The sequence below is a fragment of the Macrobrachium nipponense genome, chromosome 10 (genome assembly GCF_015104395.2).
Source record: "Macrobrachium nipponense isolate FS-2020 chromosome 10, ASM1510439v2, whole genome shotgun sequence".
Taxonomy (NCBI): domain Eukaryota; kingdom Metazoa; phylum Arthropoda; class Malacostraca; order Decapoda; family Palaemonidae; genus Macrobrachium; species Macrobrachium nipponense.
The window spans coordinates 24,052,900-24,071,827 of record NC_087204.1 but is presented as its reverse complement, the minus strand read 5'-3'; the positions used below and the strand labels follow the sequence as shown (position 1 = coordinate 24,071,827).

Below are 18,928 nucleotides of genomic sequence, written 5' to 3'. Positions count from 1 at the left end.
GTACTAAAGTCAGTTGGTGACCGACCAGTTGACCAGTCAGACGAATCAAGGACAACAAGGCTGTACCCTGAAGACCATAAGGCACTATTCTTCGCTGAAGGATGAGTGTCTGGACTGCCTGGGCGATTCAATCTAAGCAAACCTTGGGGGTGTATCAAACGAACCCAACGTCGTCAGCGAATCAACTCCCTGACTCGAGCTTCTGGTGCCAGGAGAAAGGAGCGAGGAGCAAAAAGGCGATTCAGTCCGAAGGAAGAATGCCTGACAGTCCAACCTGGTCTCATGTTACACGATCATCGGGGGTGTATAAACGCAACCGACTTCGTCAACAAGAAACTCAGGGCTACTATATGTCGCCTGATCTCGCACGAGTGTCCTGACTCGAGAAAAACAGGTGAGACAAAAAGTAGATGGTGAGCAAGTTTCGAGATTCCACAGAACTCAAAGATCGTGAAGGGCTTTGTTGTTTGACAGACGCAAATCTCTGAGCCCAAAGGACCGTCAACAACATATTTGCATATTCTTTAATAGTTGTGACTGCCAGCTTATCCCATTCTTCAGACGGAAATGGAAGACGGTAATCTTATTCCTGTCAACATCTTGATAGTCTGAACGTATCAGACTTCAGAGCGGAGAGGTTATAGGTACCTTTCGAGTTAGAGTAGACCGACTCTCTCGGAAAAGGTCCTTGGAAAGTGAACTAGGAAGTATGTGACCTCTGTGAATCCAGGATCCTGAAGGCCAACATGGGCGATCAGCGTCATTGGGTCGTCCCTGTGACGTCATAAATCCTCTTATTACATTTCCTAAGCGATTGAAAAAGGGGAAAAGAGACTAAACATCCATCCCCGTTCAATATCATAGGATGGCGTTTAATGGTACCGATCCCGGATCGAGAATAAGGGAGCAGAGAAGAAGAAGCCTCTTCGTCCTCAACATATCGAAGAGAAGAATGAAAGGGCGTCCCTAAAGTCTACACAACTCTCAACTTACTTCTAAAGAAAGATTCCACTCGGAAGTGAATAGTTGCTGCCGTCGATCGAGACGATTCGTACGGACTTTTGCAATCCTGTAACGAACCTATAGAGGATCATTACATTCTACGCCTGTTGTTATAATAGGCTCTTTCTCGTAAACTCGAACAAGGACCGAGAGAGATACTTCTTAAGATATGAGAGCTGTGGAATATCAGAGTTGATCTGGACCACTGGTTCCCAAAAACTCGTTTCGAGGACTGGAGGGACTACCGAATCGCTTTACTTCTTTCAGATTAAGATCCAGGACATCTGAAACCCTATCCAGATGTCCGGCACTTCTTTCCTATCACCTCAGGTGATAGACGCACGAGGAGATGTTCAGAATCATTCCTAGATCTAGATAATATTTTCAGTTTCCCCGGTAGGAAAAAACTGTGGTCTGAATTGCAGTCTATTCGGGGAAACAAACTTCTTCAGAAGGAAATGGTCCCCAGCAAGCTCATCCATTCCTCCCCGAGTATGCTTACTTCCCTAATAAGGCTGCGCTTTGCCTAAGCAGGAGAGCAAATAAAAGTGCAATGTTGCGGTAGACTCGTAGTTCCATACCGTGCGGTAACGAGCACCGAAAGGATTAAGAGATAACTCGTTGAACATTAAGGCAAAACGAATGCACCGTTTATTCATTCACGTAAGAAATCCCCTCAATCTTAGGCTAAAGTCCGTGATTGTAGGACAGAGATACAGTTAGTCAGTCAATCCCCGCAGGAGAGACGTAACCTGTCAGCACAGAGAAACAGTTAGTCAGTCAATCCCGCAGGAGAGAGAGTACGTAACCTACAGCGCATGACAGCGCACGATCTGTTACTGGCTCGGTTGGACTGGAGGACAGACACAGCGTGACAGCAGCAGCCAGCGAGCTTACGAACGTCGTCTCTTAACTTTATGTCTGGGTTGCCAGCTACCCTATTCTACGAAGAAATAGGTCCGTTATTTTTTGAGCAGAAAGACTCTCAAAGCTGGTATATTTTAAGCGAAACAGAAAACGCTAAATATATAGATGCGTTTGTGTCGTCAGAACACTACCATACAACGGTAAAAGATAAATCGGAAACTCCTGGAAGGCTGCAGGGAGTAACGATTAAATGTCCTTAAAATAGATAATAGACGTCTCGGTTGCCATCCCGAAGAGGTAACTACAGCAAGCGTATATGACTTGAACCAACCAGAAGTAAAATAATGCAAGGCAAAATATGAAATTATATCACAATAAAGTTTGTTCATACTTACCTGGCAGACATATATATAGCTGAATTCGGAAATACAGCTACATACATATCTGACAGGCAAGTTTCATGAACAAAACTTAAGAGAATCGAAGCAGTCAGCTCAAGCTTCTTATGTTATTGGACATAAGCGTTCATTGACGTAGTCTACAAGTCTATTTCTTGTACGAGTCTGCGAATGACGAATGAGAGCTCTTCCGAATCTTGTCAATAGAGCTTATTCGCTTACGCAATATCAAGTTAATGAGATGTTTGTCAATGAGAACTAACCCATTTACGGGACAAAGAGATATTTTGTCAATGAGGGGATACCCACTTACTTGACAAAACGAAAGTATATTGTCAATGGGGGAAAGTCACTGAATTGACAAAACGTAATCCAGGAAGTCGAGCATTTAATTTTTCCGATTCCCGTCTCAAACGAGGAAGGGGCAAGAATCCTGTTAAGAGACTGGGCTTACGGCAGGTAGAACGACGATGTTCAATTCGGCAGCGTAGTCCCGACTAGAAACTAACAAATCTATCATCTGAAAAAACCTTTCAGATGGGCTAAAAAGCTTGCAAATTATCCTGGGAAGAAGAAACTCTCCAACCAGCTTCCTCTCCCCTGTATCACAACTAATGCCTGCTAAAGCTTAAAATTTATTGGCAGTATGGCAAAGGAAGTCCTGTCTTGTGCTTTCCTGAAGAGCGTCCTTTTGATGAGTGCCTTTGCAAGAATCCTACTGAACGTTGCCGAGAGTCCTGACGTGCAGGACATCGAGCCTTACATAACCCATAACTGCCTTATCGCAAAGTCTTGACTGCGGTAGTGGCAACTTAAATTTATTGGCAGAATGGCAAGGTTGCGGTAGAGCAAACGAGATCTTCCCTTGAGCTTTCCTTAACTCCATCCACCTATGCGAAAAGCAATATTAATTGACAGAGACCTCTTGAATTCACGATACCCGATGTCTTGCTGGGTTTCGAAGAAGAAGTTGTCTGTTCACTTTAAGCTTCCTCCGAAGCACTGCCTACTTCACATTCTTTGCAGGTGATGGTAGAAGGTATCACCGAAGGTAGAGGTAAAAATTCTTTAGGCCCCATATCTGAAACAAGAGCTTGAAGAGTTCAACAGAAACGTTCAGCCAGGCGACACCACATGCGTGCGCTGGTGCACGCTTGGCATCCACTGTGCGCGCGCTCGGCGTCCACTGGACGCGCGCTCGGCGTCCACTGGCGAGCGCGCTCGGCGTCCACTGGCGCGCGCTTGGCCTGCACCCGCGCGCCTGGAGTCCATCTGAGCGTCCCGGGCGTCCACTCTCAAAAGCTTTCCTGCTACTATGACTTCTTTTACGTATTTCTCGGTGGAAAGACGACACGAGTTCAGGCGACGTTTCACCTTCTTACTTCGTCACTGAAACGCATAACGAGAGAGAGAGAGAGAGGACGTGAAGCGTCCTCTTCTATAAAGCTTCTATTTAGAGGGCGCGAGTCCTTCCGAAAGCTCCAACCCTGCATGGGGAGACGCTTCGGAGGACGAGAAGCAATCTTTCAGGATTCGTGCACGCGCACGCACTTTGGCAGTCTGGGATTTTCATCAGAAAACTGCCGAAGGCACGCCAGATCGGTGGGGGTTCCTTGTAACCCTCCTTAGGCTTTCGACATGCTCCCTCCCCGGGTCCTGGGAGTCAAGCAGAGGTCCTGGCCTAGAGGCGAAACGAGGCCGATCTGACACACCCTCCACTACACAAGGGGTATCACTGCACTTCTGCACTTCACTTTTACTCTCTGAAGCCAAGCACTTTCGATTCTAAGTTACGAATCGAAAGAGTATCAGAGAAAGGGCAATTCCTCTACAGACACTGCTTAGGGCCCGAAGGCAACACTGCAGGGTTAGGAGTAACAATACAGAAGTAGCACTTCACAGCAATGAAGGTAGAGCGAGCACCTCTCGTAGACAATATTCAATAAGCCCGTAGGCCAATTACTACAGGGTTTAGGCAACAAAATAAAGTCTACAGGAAGGTTAGCAGGTTCACTACCCTGACTTTTGCTCTTCCGAATCTTTACTGATTAATTGCGTACATACGAATCATACGTCTTCCTTACGGAATTAGACATGTTTACTGATTAATTGCCGTACATACGAATCATACATCTTCCTTACGGAATAGACAAAGTCTCACACTCCTTACATGACAAATCTCAACAAAGAAGCAAGACCCATATCCCTAGTGCATACCAAGTGCGGATCTACCGAAGCTTTCGGTAGCCACACCCTATCTTTGCAGACAACCCCGTCTGAAACTAGCCTAACTAGATTCAGATATTTTATGCAAAAATGAATCAAATTCAAATCAATTTAAGATAGCGTATGCCTAGCCCAAATCCAGTAAAATAAATCAAAAGACAATTAGGATACTTAGCGGCAATGAAGTTTCCAAAATCCTAAGACGGAGGTACTGAAAACAGGTGTTTTTCAGCACCGGCGACAGAAAAATTATGAATAGAAAATGGGAATGGTTCCTGATACCCGCCTCCCAGCGGCGGGAATGGGTACTAAACCCACCTGGCCGACCACTGCGTGTGTCGGAAGTTTTTTAAATTCTGTCGGACTTCAGAAAATACAGCTATATATATATCTGACAGGTAAGTTTCATGAACAAAAACAAATGTAATCAAAAACCTTGAATGACTCAACTGATGAAGAGATAAACCATACATGTTTCTCAGAAGTGAAATTTCAGTCAAGAATATCTAACAGAATACGAACTAGACTAGTCGCATGTAGTTTAATGAAACATCAATGAAAAGATCTTGGCTGGAAAAAAAAGTGGGACAAGTACTAAAAACCACTTAAAAGTTTTATGGTTACATTTATTCCCCTTAATTTGCACTACGCACTAAACTTAGCTAAATCTGCTGTTCCTTTAAATTATGTATTGCAAAATTTCAAACCTAATATTTTCAAATGATATAAAGCAAAAGAATACAGACATAATTCTAAGAGCTATAAGAAAATTAGGAAAACAGAAGACGAAGTGGAACTTACTTTATAATTTCCATGAAGTCATCATTATCTAGATATGACAGGGTTGATGTTGTCAATCTATCAAGGTTTGGTAATTTAGCCATGATTTTAGTAAACTGCTGCTTAACACCTGTAATTACTCCAGTCACCTGAAAAAACAATTCTTATCAAAACTAGACAAAAGAGAGAGAGAGAGAGATGTATCTTCATGTCCAACAGGATGATCTACAAGAATGCCCCCACCTCCCAAATCAAATGAATCATGGGCTACTCGCAGACTGGCTCGGATTATCTCATACATGTCATTTTCAGCTTTCCTTTATTTTTTTTATTTTCTTATATATCTTATGCCTTCCTACCATAGCCTTCATTTTCATAGAAATGCTACAGCAACCTTACACTTAATATGTTGGCCCTTTTGCAAATTCTATATACGTAATCTATTGAGAGCAGTTTGATAGTTGTGTGTAAGGGTGTGACAGCCTAACGATAGGTCTGCGTGTGCCATCAGCTACATCTTACCCATAAGCTTCACTTTTATTCTGTGGTATAAGTGGTGTTACAATTACTATGGCCATCGACACATGTAAGCATGTACTACTATGTGTATGAGTATATGCATGCGCTTAAAACATGTTATTGTCATGATACAATAAAGTTTGTTCATACTTACCTGGCAGATATATATAGCTGTATCTCCGACGTCCGACAGAATTTCAAAAACTCCCGGCACACGCAGTGGGCGGCCAGGTGGTTAGTACCCATTCCCGCCGCTGGGGAGGCGATTATCAGGAATCATTCCATTTCTATTCAGATTTTTCATACCACTGTCCCCTGAGGGGAGGTGGGTGGGTACTTTAATTATATATATCTGCCAGGTAAGTATGAACAAACTTTATTGTATCATGACAATAACATTTTGTTCATGAAACTTACCTGTCAGATAAGCTGAATCCCACCATTGGAGGTGGGAAGGGACAGAATAGAAGGATTTAGGAAACACCTCAAGTGCAGATGATTGACATCTTGATTCCTTACCTGTTAGCATAGCTGACTTCTTGATTACTGTCACCGAAGTCTGCTTTTGCTTTACTAGAGTTGCCAACTAGGTAGTGACCTGTGTAGTTGGTGCGCTCTAGATGATCTGTCAACGGGGGGCGTGACCACAATGTGACTAGACCATATTGACCATACTGTGAGGGCAACGAAGCTAAAAACCACCACCTGACCTAACCTATCGAAGTTAGTCCCATAACTTCTAGGCTAAAGAAAGGGAAAGCGCCTCAAGCAACTAACCCTTCAACCATAAACCAACACCAAAATTAAAAAGCACACCTACCCCTTTTCTATAGGATAGGATTTGTGCTGCTCCCTGCCCCCAACAACATTTCTGCGGATATGTATGGTCCTAGCGACTCGCGGTTCTCATATGCTGTCTTCACATCCCGCAGGTAATGTGAAGCAAACCACAGAGTTGCTTCGGCCAAAAAGTAGCGGCTAATGATATCATTAAGTGCCATGTTCTTTTGAAAATGACCATTGAAGTTGCAACAGCTCTCACTTCATGGGCTTTTATTTTCAAAAGCTTCAGATCACCATCCGAGCAGGACGATGGCCTCCCTGATGGTGCTTCGTAAAAAGAATGCCAGTGCATTCTTCGACATAGGAAAGTCGGGTCTCTTAACAGAACACCATAGATTTCAGAAGGACCCGACAATCTTTGGTCTTTTGCAATAAAATTTGAGAACCTGACAGGGCACAGGACTCTCTCTGGCTCTTGTCCGATGAACTCTGCTAACCCCTTGATTTCAAAGGTTTTTTTGGCCAGGGGTTAGTGGGTTCTCATTCTTAGCTAAGAAAATTAGGATCCAAGGAGCACACTGCACTGTGTCCTCTGAAACCCACATATTTACTAATTGCTTGAATTTCACTAACCCTTTTTGCCGTAGCAAGAGCAGTTAGGAAAATCGCCTTTCTAGTAGCTCTCTCAATGAGGCAGCATGCAGAGGTTCAAAGGGAGCCGACATCAAGAACCTTAGAACTACATCAAGGTTCCATGATGGGACCTTCGGTTGTAGTACTTTGGTTGTCTCAAACGATCTCAAAAGATCGTGAAGGTCTTTTATACATTTGTCAGGTCTAATCCTCTGTGACGAAAGACAGCTGACAGCATACTCTTGTATCCTTTTATTGTGGGCACTGCCAGTTTGTCCACATTTCTCAAATGCAGGAGAAACTCGGCGCTTTGGTTCACAGAGGTCGTGTAGGAGGAAATACCTTTCTTCCTACACCATCTCCTGAAGACAGCCCACTTCGACTGATAAACTGCTCGAGAGGAAGCTCTTCTCGCATTGGCAATAGCCTCTGCCACTGATCTTGAAAAACCTCTCGCTCTGGCCAACTTCTTGATAGTCTGAACGCAGTCAGACTCAGAGCGGAGAGGTTTCCGTGGTACCTCTCGAAGTGGGGCTGTTTGAGAAGATCTACTCTCTCTCTGGCAGGGTTCTCGGGAAGTCTACCAGAAGAGACATGACCTCCGTGAACCAATCGCTTGAGGGCCAAAATGGGGCGATCAGAGTCATTCTCGCTCCTGGCGACGCCGCAAACTTCCTTGTTACCTCTCCTAAGAGTTTGAACGGGGGAAAGGCGTAAACGTCCATCCCCGTCCAGTCCCATAGGATGGCATCTACCGCTATTGCTTCCGGGTCGAGACCTGGAGAGCAATAAATCGGAAGCCTCTTCGTTTTCGAGGTTGCGAAGAGGTCGACTAGCGGCCGTCCCCACAACTTCCATAGCTCTTGACAAACCTCTAGATGTAGGGTCCATTCTGTGGGAAGCATCTGATGTTGACGGCTTAAAAGATCCGCTCGAACATTTTGCATTCCTGAAATGAACCTTGTTAGGATCACTATGCTTCGAGCTTTCGCCCATAGAAGGATGTCTCTCGCTATCATGAACAGTGATCGAGTGTGTGTCCCCCCCTGCTTTTGATGTAAGCGAGAGCCGTAGTGTTGTCCGAGTTGATCTGGACCACTCGGCCAATCGTTCTTCGAAGAATTGAAGAGCCAACCGAATGGCCTCCAACTTCTTTTAAGTTTATGTGCCAGGACCTCTGTTCCCCTCTCCAGAGGCCTGACACTTCCTCCTTGCCTAGTGTTGCTCCCCAGCCCACCATGGAGGCGCCTGAGAACAACACTAGGTCGGGGCTCAAAAGGTTGAGGGACAGTCCTTTCGAAGAAAGTTTGATCGGATCTTGCCACCACTTCAGATGATCCTTGACCGCTTTTGAGATTACCAAAGTCGAGTCTAGATTCTGTTTGTCTTTCCTTTTCTGCCATAAAAAACTGGAGTGGCCTGAGGTGCAACCTCCCCAGGGAAACAAACTTCTCCAGCGAAGAAATGGTTCCCAGCAGACTCATCCATTCCTTCGCCGAGCATGTTTCTTTCCCCAAGAAGGCTGACCACTTTCTCATGAAGCATTTCTGCTGACGTTCCTTTGATGGAAAAGCTTGAAAAGCCGCTGAATCCATCTGAATCCCCAGATACACGATGGAGCTGCGTGGGGATCAGATGGGACTTCTCGTAATTGACTATAAAGCCCAGGGCCTTCGTCGGCTGCAATGTTGTCTGAAGGTCCTCCAGGCACCTTGACTCCGAAGACGACTTGATTAGCCAGTCGTCTAGGTAAAGCAGACTCTTATCTTCGATAGGTGAAGCCATTTCGCTACATTCCGCAGAGGAAAGTAAAAAACCATCGCGCCGTACTCAGACCGAAGCAAAGAGCCCTGAACTGGAAGACCTGCCCTTTTAAGACAAACCTCAGAACTTCCTTGATTGAGAATGGATCGGGACATGGAAATAAGCGTCTTGTAGGTCCAATGACACCATCCAATCCTCTGGTCTCAAGGCCCCTAACACAGACTGAGATGTTTCCATCCTGAATTTTTCTTTCTTTACAAAAAGATTCAGTCTGCTGACGTCTAGGACAGGTCTCCATCCCCCAGACTACTTCGGAACCAGGAATAATCTGTTGTAGAAGCCTGGGGAATCCAGCATCAGGACTTCTTCTACGGCCTTCTTTTCCAACATTTGATCTAGAAGGTCGAGTAAGATCTTTTGCTTCTCTGACTGGTATGCGGGCGACAGGTCTATCGGCTTCGTGCTCAAAGGAGGCGCAGAGAGGAAAGGGATCTTGTATCCTCTCTCGATCACATCTAGGGTCCAGGTGTCCGCCCCTATCGTCCTCCATGCCTGAGCAAATAAGGGGAGTCTCGCACCTACAGGTGCCTGAAGGGCAGAAATGTCCAATTTTTTTCCCTTCTTGATAGAAGAGATCTTACCTCTAAAGGACCCCCTTCCTCTCGAAGAACCTCTAGAGGAAGGTGCTCCACGAAAGGGCTTAAATTTCTTCTTGGGGGCTGGAGCTGTTGAAGTAGAAGCCTGAGGAGTAGGTCGTCTGGAAGATTGAGTCAAGAGGTCCCTTGTTGCTTTCTCTTGCAAGTTTACCGACAGATCCTTAATCATGGACTGCGGAAATAGGTGCGTAGAGAAGGGGGCGAATAATAACTCCACTTTCTGAGCGCGGGAGAAACTGCTTTCGCCGCAAAACTACAATAGAGAGCTCTCTTCTTTAGCAGACCTGTAGCAAAATGAGATGCTAACTCATCAGAGCCATCCCTTACTGCTCTATCCATACAAGCTAATACACCTCGAAAGCCTCTTTCGCCAACGAAATCGAGTCTTGATTCCTCGATTGTACATCCAAGGCCCCGAGGCACCAATCTAAAAGGTTAAACACTTCTAGCGTCTTAAATACCCCTTGAGGTGATGATCTGTCTCCGTCAATTTAGCCGATGACAAATAAGACCTCCTTGGAGCGTCCACCAAATTGGCGAAATCTCCTTGAGAAGAAGACGGTGCTTTCAATCCTGCCTCTTCTCCTGTTTTCGTAAGAGATCCCCGCTCTCCCTTTCAGTCTAAGTGGAGGAAGTGCAAACGAAGTCTTTCCCTTTAACCTTCCTTGAACCCATCCAATCCTGGACTCTCTTAAAGCGCTCTCTTCGCAGAGAGCGAAGTGGCCATCTTAACGAAGCCAGGAGCCTTCCTGGCCTTCGATGAGGCATTGTGAAGGGGGAGAGCAAGGAACGGGCGCTTGAAAATTGTCTGGAAACAATTTCTTAAGTAAATCCGTCAAAGTCTTATAGTCTGAAGTCGCTGACGCATTTGGTTCGTCATCATCCGTAGGGCAGAGATCACTAGAAGAATCCTTCCTTCTCTTGGTCATCAGCGTCCTTCAAAGATCGCGATGACTTCGACACTTTAACATGTGAAATATCCTGACACTTCGGACTCAACTGTTGAGCGTCCTGGCAAGCGTCCCGATATGTAAGGCGCCGCGCGTTCTGAGAAGCGTCCTGATGTGTAGGACGCCGTGCGTCCTGAACAGCGTCAGCTCGAGCGTCCTGGCGAGCGTCCCGCGCGTCTTGAAAAGCGTCTTCTCGAGCGTCCTGGCAAGCGCTTCGCTGCTTAAGACGCCGAGCGTGATTATCATCATGCAAAGCTTGAACTTCCGTCATGGATCCTTGAGCGTTCTCGGCCTTTTGACAAAGACGCCGGCCGCCTGTGCGGCAACTCACGTCTCTGTCAAATTCGTCTCTCCTAGACGCCCTTTCATGAGGAACGTAATCACGTTCTCTAATGCGTCGGCTACTAGGAGGAGACTCAAAGGCCGAAAAAACGCGGAGAAGGAGCCGGGGACTGCCTAGTCCTCTTAACAGGGAGCACCTATCCTTCCTCCGATGACTAGGTTCTGCCTCCTTTCCCTCAAAATAGGAAGCTAACTGTTTCTGCATTTCCCAAAGCATTTTCCTTGATGGGGAAAGTTCTCGATCAGGAGAAGGACTCATCCCGTGCGAGGAAGATGGGCGAGGGGATGCCCTTTCCTTCAACTCAGGAACATGCTTAGAGCGACTTGGACGCTCGAAAGAGTCCTCCCCTGATGAAGTCTTGTTCCTTTTCTGTGGCGGAAAAGCTTCAAAATCTTCAGGTGATGAATCTACGTACAGATCCGAAGGACGTGAAGCGTCCTCTTCTCTGAAACCTCTCTTAAGAGGGCGACAAGAGCGACGGCCGCCTGTGCGGCACCTTGCGCCCCTGCCGCTCTCCCCATGAGAGGTCTTCCGAGAGTCCCAACCTCGGCGAGGAGAGGAAGTCTCGGAAGAAGAGAAGCACTCTTTAGCGTATCCGTGTCCGTGCACGAACACCGGCAGCCTGAGATTCGTCCTCAGTTTCTGCCGAAGGGACGTCAGACCGGTCATTAGATCCCGTAACCCTCCTTCGGCTTTCGGCTTTCGGCTTGCCCTCTCCCTAAGGCCTGGGAGTCCGGCAGGGGCTTAGGCCTAGAGGCATTATGGGACCGATCTGACGCCCCCTCCACAACACTAGATGCACTAACACTTTTATTGCAATTATTCATATTTAAGATTCCAAGGCGCGAATCGACTCCATAATCGTAGATAATACGTTTCCTTCTGCAGACACTTCCTGATTGTTCGGAGGCAATACAACAGGATTAGGTTGAATTACATCTACAGGAGGATTTAATGGAGATACAATTCTACCCTGACTTCTATTCACAGAAGCACTTCTAGAGGAAGACCTCCTGATTCTATCACGCTCAAGCTTTTTCACGTAAGAATCATATGCCTTCCATTCAATTTCAGTCAATTGCTCACACTCGATGCATCTATCATTCAACATACATACATGACTACGACATTTCGAGCACACCGAATGAGGGTCTACCGAAGCTTTCGGCAACCTCACCTTACATTCCTGTACCTTACACACCCTGAAGCTAGCAGAGCTAGATCCAGACATCGTAATCAAAGAAAAGTCAAAGCCAAATCCAAATCAAATCCACTATCACGTATGCCAAGCCAACAAGCCAAATCAAAACCAAAAGTCAATCAGAATACTCAAGTTAGCACAAGAAGTTTCAAAATCCTAGGCGGAGGTCTGTAAACAGTTGTTTACCGACCGGCGACAGAGAAAAATCTGAATAGAAAATGGGAATGATTCCTGATATCCGCCTCCCAGTACTAACCACCTGGCCGCCCACTGCGTGTGCCGGGAGTTTTGAAATTCTGTCGGACGTCGGAGAATACAGCTATATATATATCTGACAGGTAAGTTTCATGAACAAAATATACATTCCACTGTATGCATATAAATTATACTACATTGTAGAACTGAAGCTACTACTGTATTTATTAATAGCTAATCTATTTCTCCAGATATGAGTAGAAAACTATTTGCAATAAAAAATTGACGTGTAGACCTATGCCCCGCTATTGCCTCAAATTACAGGTACGGGAAATTGATGCAAGGCCTAGGCTAGCTTCAAAATAAAAGAATCTGATATAGTTATAGGCCTAAACTCACAATGATATTAACATTTGACATGCAGAATTATGATTAATTAGCTAATTCCCTAATATTGGAACCAGCTGCCCAAGTCTATGCTTCATTTCAATTAGTAATGTGGTCTATGTGAAGCAGCTTATGTTGGCCAACACCAATTAAAAAAATAACAATGTCGAAAATTGTATTTTTCCTAACTATACAAACCTGAGGTCCTTTAACAATAGGAAGGTACTTAGCGGCAGCTGAACCAGTCATAAGCTTCGAACAAGGGGTTCGGTAGTTAACTACTTGTCCAGCAGTTGGCGGTACGCTCGACTGCGAGGAGAGGAGTCACTTTGCTTTAGGGCCAGGAAAAACGGAGTGAGGGGTGGCATGAGGTGGGACTATGTGTAAAGGACCTCAGGTTTGTATAGTTAGGAAAAATACAATTTTCGACAAATTGTTATTTGTTCCGATACGTATACAAACCCTCGGTCCTTTAACAATGGGAAGACTCACTTCTTGGTGGGTGGAACTGAGTCTTATGAACAGACTGGTATTCGTCCGACCTTGGTTCCCTCCCTGGTCGTAAGAGCAAAGGGAGGGATTCTAGCCTCTGCCCAGCTGATCGGGGTGTGCACTGCAGGATCAGTGGTCAGACTTCTGGACCAAATTTATAAGAGGGAGGCAAGCATACCTCTTATAAATACCAAATACACAAGAACTAGTTCCTACTTCAAGAGTCATAATGAAGTCATGGGTTTGTCTCTAGTTGGCTTCCACTCCCCCACCCCCCCCCCTTTGTTGGGGAGTGGTGGATAAACACTCCTATTCCTACTGAAAGGGATAGGATGGAGCTCAGTCGTGTAGCTTACTTGCATCTGCTTCCTGTTCAGTGTAGTGACGACCGCGGCCCTCTGCCCACAGGGAGAGGAGGAAGAATGGAGGAAGAGAAGCCAGTCACACTCTCTTTCACTCGTCCATTCATGCAGTCACATAGGATGCGATGCTGTTCTGTCCGCTCGGGTGCTGGGTAGACTACACAACTTGTTGAGCAGCCACCACGGGTCCCAAGGAAAAGGTGTCCAAGGACCTGTGGGTGATATCCCGAAGGTAGAAGGAAGTAAAGGTGGTCTGGTTGGCCCAAACCCCTGCCTTCAGAACCTGCGCCATGGAGAAGTTCTTGCGGAACGCAAGGGTTGAACCAATACCTCTGACTTCATGAGCTCTCGGATGAAGGGTACGGGTGTCGTCACTACCAATCGTGTCGTACGCCCTCCTGATCCCCTCACGCAGCCAGAAAGAAAGTGTATTCTTGGAAACCTCTTTCTTGGTAACCCCGGTGCTAACGAAGAGGCGTCGGCACTCAGGCCTGAGGTGTCGAGTTCTCTTCAGATAGCGCCGTAGCGCCCTCACAGGACAAAGCAGCATCTCATCTGCATCATTATCAGTGAAGTCCACCGGTCATCAGGGACCGACGAATTCTGGGTCTTCGGTACGAAGTTCGGGACGAAATCGAGGGTCACAGATCCCCATCCCCTGGTATGCTTGACGTCGAAGGAAAGACCATGAAGTTCCCCTACTCTCTTCGCCAATGCCAGGGCCAGCAGGAAGAGGGTCTTGAGGGTCAGATCCCTGTCTGACGACTCTCGGAGTGGCTCGAAGGGTCTTCAAGTCAAACTCCTAAGGATGCGAGTCAAGTCCCACCCCGGGGGCCTGAGTTCCCTGGGTGGGCAAGACCTCTCGAAGCTCTTCATAAGGAGGGAGATCTCGAAGGAGGAGGAGATATCCACTCCTTGCAGTTTAAGGACTAGGGCCAGGGCGGCTCTGTATCACTTAACTGCGGAGACGGAGAGGAGCTTCTCTCGGCGAAGGAAAACGAGGAAATCCGCTACCTGCTGAATAGTGGCTCTGAGAGGAGAGAGAGAGGAGAGAGACCCCGTCCACGACACCAACCACAGAAGACGGACCACTTCCCTGATATACAGCTGCAGAGGACTGTCTGAGGTACCCAGCCATCCCTGTTGCTGTGCTGCGAGAAAAGCCTCTCGCTCGCAAGACACAGGGACCGAACCGACCAGTGGTACCATTCTACATGTGGCTGGCACAGGAGGTTGTGCCAGGGGGGAATCTCTCTCGGTGCTTCGGCGAGCAGAGTGGGCAGGTCCGGGTACCAAACGGCCTGAGGCCATTTGGGTGCCACCAGGATCATCCGAAGATTCGGGTTGATCACCTTGCGAATCAGACAGAACGGGGGAAAGGTGTACACAAAGAGGTTGTCCCACGGGTGTTGAAGAGCTTCCTCTGCAGCTGCCCATGGGTTCGGCACAGCCGAGTAGAAAACCTGGAGTTTTCTGTTGTGGCGGGTGGCGAACAGATCCACGACTGGATGCCCCCACAGGTTGAAAAGCCTTTCTGCCACGTCTGGGTGAAGGGACCACTCAATTACTATCACCTGATCCCGACGGCTGAGCTTGTCTGCCACCACGTTCCTCTTGCCTGGAATGTAGCGGGCTGACAGCTCTACCGAGTGTGCCTCAGCCCACTCGTGCACCTGCAACATCAACTGATGCAACGGGAGGGACACTAGGCCCCCGTTTGTTGACGTATGCCACTACCGGGATGTTGTCACTCATCAACACCACTGAGTGTCCCACCAGACGATCTTGAAACTCTTGGAGAGCGAGAAATGCCGCCTTGAGCTCCAGGACATTGATATGAAGGTGCTTGTCGTGATGGTTCCACACATCCACAGCCAGCAACTCCTCCAGGTGTGCGCCCCATCCCTCGGTCGATGTGTCTGAGAACAGCAACATCTCCGGGGAAGGAGTGCGAAGAGGCATTCCTCTTATGAGGTTCCCGTCGTCCAGCCACCAGGCTAGGTCCTGCCTCACCACCTCCGTGAGAGACACGGGGAAGAAAGGTGGGTCTCTTGCCTGTGACCAACACTCCTTTAGTCTCCATTGAAGAGACCGCAGAAGACGCTCGTGAGGGACTAGCTTCTCGAAGACGACAGGTGACTGATCACGACCTGCCACTGCTGAGCTGGCTGCTCCTGTAGGGACAGGAACCATCTTGCTGCCTCCCTGAACATGCTGATCCGCGAATCTGCGGGGAAGACTCGCCCTGCTACCGTATCGATCAGCATGCCCAGGTACTTCATCCTCTGCTTGGGCTAGAGATATGACTTCTCATAATTCACTACGATCCCCAGATTGTGGCAGATTTCGAGGAGTCGAACTCTGTCCTGTAGCAACTGCGAGCGGGAGCTCGCCAGGACTAACCAATCGTCGAGATACCTCAGAAGACATATCCCTACCGAGTGGGCCCAAGCAGACACCAGCGTGAACACTCGCGTGAACACCTGTGGGGCAGTTGAGAGACCGAAACAAAGTACCCTGAATTGGTACACCGTCCCGTCGAGGATGAAGCGGAGGTACTTCCTGGAGGATTGATGGATGGGTATCTGGAAATACACGTCCTTCAGATCCACAGAAAGCATGAAGTTGTTCTCCCTGATGGAATCAAGCACTGACCGTGCTGTCTTCATCGTGAACCGAGTCTGGCGAACGAATCTGTTCAAGGGAGAAAGATCTATCACCGGGCGCCAGCCCCCCGAGGACTTCTCCACCAGGAAAAGTCGACTGTAGAAGCCCGGCGACTGATCCCATACGATCTCCACAGCTCGTTTGCTCAGCATGGCTTCTACTTCCTGCCGAAGCGCCACGTCCTTGGCCGAACCAGGAACATACGTCTGATGATGATGGACCGGGTTGGAGGTGAAGGGTGGCCAAGACTCGAAGGGTAGCAAATATCCCTCCCGAAGGACGTTCACTATCCAGTCTCCGCTCCGTAGCGCTGCCATGTTGCCCAATGGCTCGCCAGGCACCCCCCCACTTCCGGCACCAGGTGAGGGGGAACGCCATCCCTAACGTTTCCCTCCTCTCTTCGACTTCTTCCCGGTTCCTCCTCGAGAGAAGGAGGACTGGGAGGAGGGCTGGTTACGGTCACTCCTTACAGTCGAAGTCAAAGGCAGAATCTTTCCTCTCGGCTTCGACGAAGCAATCGCCTCAGCCGCAGAGGAAGCGCTAGCTAAACTCCTGGACTTAGCCGCAGTTGTTCAAGGTTGCCTAGCCGCCTTCGAGGCTGCCTGGTGGACTAAACGGTCATTCTCGTCCGTGCACTGTTGTTCAACCGCAGCGTCCACCATCTCTCCTGGGAAGAGAGAGGAGGAACTCAGCATCGGTCCGTTGCGAAGACCCAGAGCCGCCTCACGCCCAGCCGCTAGGTAGGAGATGGCTCTACCTCCAGACTGGCGCGTCTCCCAAAATCCGGGTCACCTTCAAGAGTGATATTTCCCGAGGTGGCCGCGACCTTAGACACTGTGAGGGACCACAGGTCTAACCAGGAGACTGCTTGCAATGCCGCCATGGCGGTCGATTCCAAGGCGAGTGCCTCTTGCTGCGAGAACCATAAGTTCTCCGACAGGAGCTGCTGCAGAGACACCCCCAGATTTAGCCTAGCTAACTCCGGGTTAACCTGTTTGGGTGGCGGTAGGGTCGCCTCCGATTGGCCTGTAAAGGAATTCCTCATGTCACAAGTAGAGCGGGGGGGAAGGGGAAGTAAGCTTGGAAGACCTGCCAGACCGTAGCGAACCCTTCACCTGTGCCGGAGACGAGAGTCCACCAGGCCCAGAACCGAGTCAGCCAGAGCCGATCGCGGCAGACCCACCGTCGTCTTGGGTTCTTTCTTAGGACCCCAGAACGACTCGAGCCTGGAGGGAGGCTCAGAAGGTGGACCAGCGATTTCTTCCCCGAAGTCGTTGTGCTGACGAATCAGCGCAATAACCTCTGCAACGACCCCTGGATCACAGTGACTGCGTCTTGTGGAGTAGGACCGTCAAGTCCCTCCAACAAGAGCGCCTCCGAGACCCTCCTCCTTCAGAAGGAGGAACTGCAACAGACCCCTCCCGGTCTCCTCCGGCCACTTGCGCATACGACCTGGTCGGTCCTAAGACCGTGCCAGGCCCCGTAGGGCGTCATGGTGGGACCCCGTGAGGAGCGCACTCCTCAACTATCACTCCGGATCGCCTCACTCTTCCCGGTGTAGCCCGAGGAAGTTGAAAGGATCGGAGAGGCAGACCTGACGCTCCCCCCTCGCCCACCGGCAGAACCGGTGTGCTTGGGGGGCTGCAGGCGATCGCCAACCCGCAGTGGTGATCAAGCTGCAGGCCTGGTCACGCGGCACTCCGGGGGAAAGCGGCTGGACCGAGAACAGCGGCTCCGGTCCCGAGCATCAGAGGAGCTGCTGCTGGTCCCCCTACCCGCCTGGTCCCGGTGGGAGTGGCAGTCAGGGGACCGCCGCGACGAGAGGCCGAGACGGAACCTGATGTAGCGGCAGAGCCCCTAGCACCAGGTGAGGAGGGTACCAGTGTTAGCTGGTACCCCTCTGGTCTCCGTCTTCTTCTTCCTTGCGGAAGGAGAGACGGGCCCCGATCCCGAAGGAGCAAGAGGACCAGCGGAAGACCCCACCGGAGTGAGACGGGCCCTTAGAAGTTCCCGAAGGAGACTTCTTAGGGGGGGAGGAGGCAGCCTTCTTCTTCCTCAGCCGTGAAGCCTTGGAAGTCGAAGGGGAAGAGGCGGCAGCAGACAATGACGACGAAGAAGACGAAGACAACAACCACACCTTCCTCCTCTTCCTCTTCTTCGTCAGCTTCCTCAAGACAGTCGTCAGGTCCTTCATCCAGGACAGAGCCGGGGCAATTGCCGAAGCAACACGGCCCCGGCTTTTTTTTTTTTTGCACCTGTCCGAAGGACCTGCAACTGGAGCAGCAACACCACGGGCAGAACCGACGTCGGCAAGGGATGGTCCAGGTACGGCAGGCACGGCAGGAACAGCAGGAACATCAGGAGGCAGGGCAGCAGCCAGCGACATCCTGGGTACTGGTGGCAGGTCCAGGGGCGAGCTCTTGGGGCACCGGAAGTCGGAGGCTGAGGCGAGAGCGGCGAACCCGGGCGGCGGTGTTACGACCCTCCCCGGAATGCTAAAGGGGTTACCATAGTTATATACTGCGTATAAACCAGGTGAGGAGGAGCGGCATACCCTGGGGTCGAGATGGTGGTGGTAGGTGGTGGTGGTTACTGGACCATGCATAACCGGAGCAGAGCCACTCGCCAGGTGATGCAGCAGCCCCGAATTACTCAGTGTCCCCCCTGGAGACCCAGTGAGCACCACACCTGGCCGAGGTTGTC

At 49.1% G+C, this 18,928-nt stretch overlaps 1 protein-coding gene across 1 annotated transcript in view; it reads right to left on the bottom strand.

The window, feature by feature from the left end:
* LOC135223488 (uncharacterized) overlaps positions 1 to 5,423 on the bottom strand; it is a 115,059-nt gene extending 109,636 nt beyond the window's left edge. Inside the window, exon 1 of the mRNA XM_064261927.1 lies at positions 5,295 to 5,423. Coding sequence (XP_064117997.1) covers positions 5,295 to 5,377 — 83 coding nt within the window. The 5' untranslated portion in view covers positions 5,378 to 5,423. The remainder of the gene's footprint in view (positions 1 to 5,294) is intronic.
* Between the last annotated feature and the right edge of the window lie 13,505 nt (positions 5,424 to 18,928).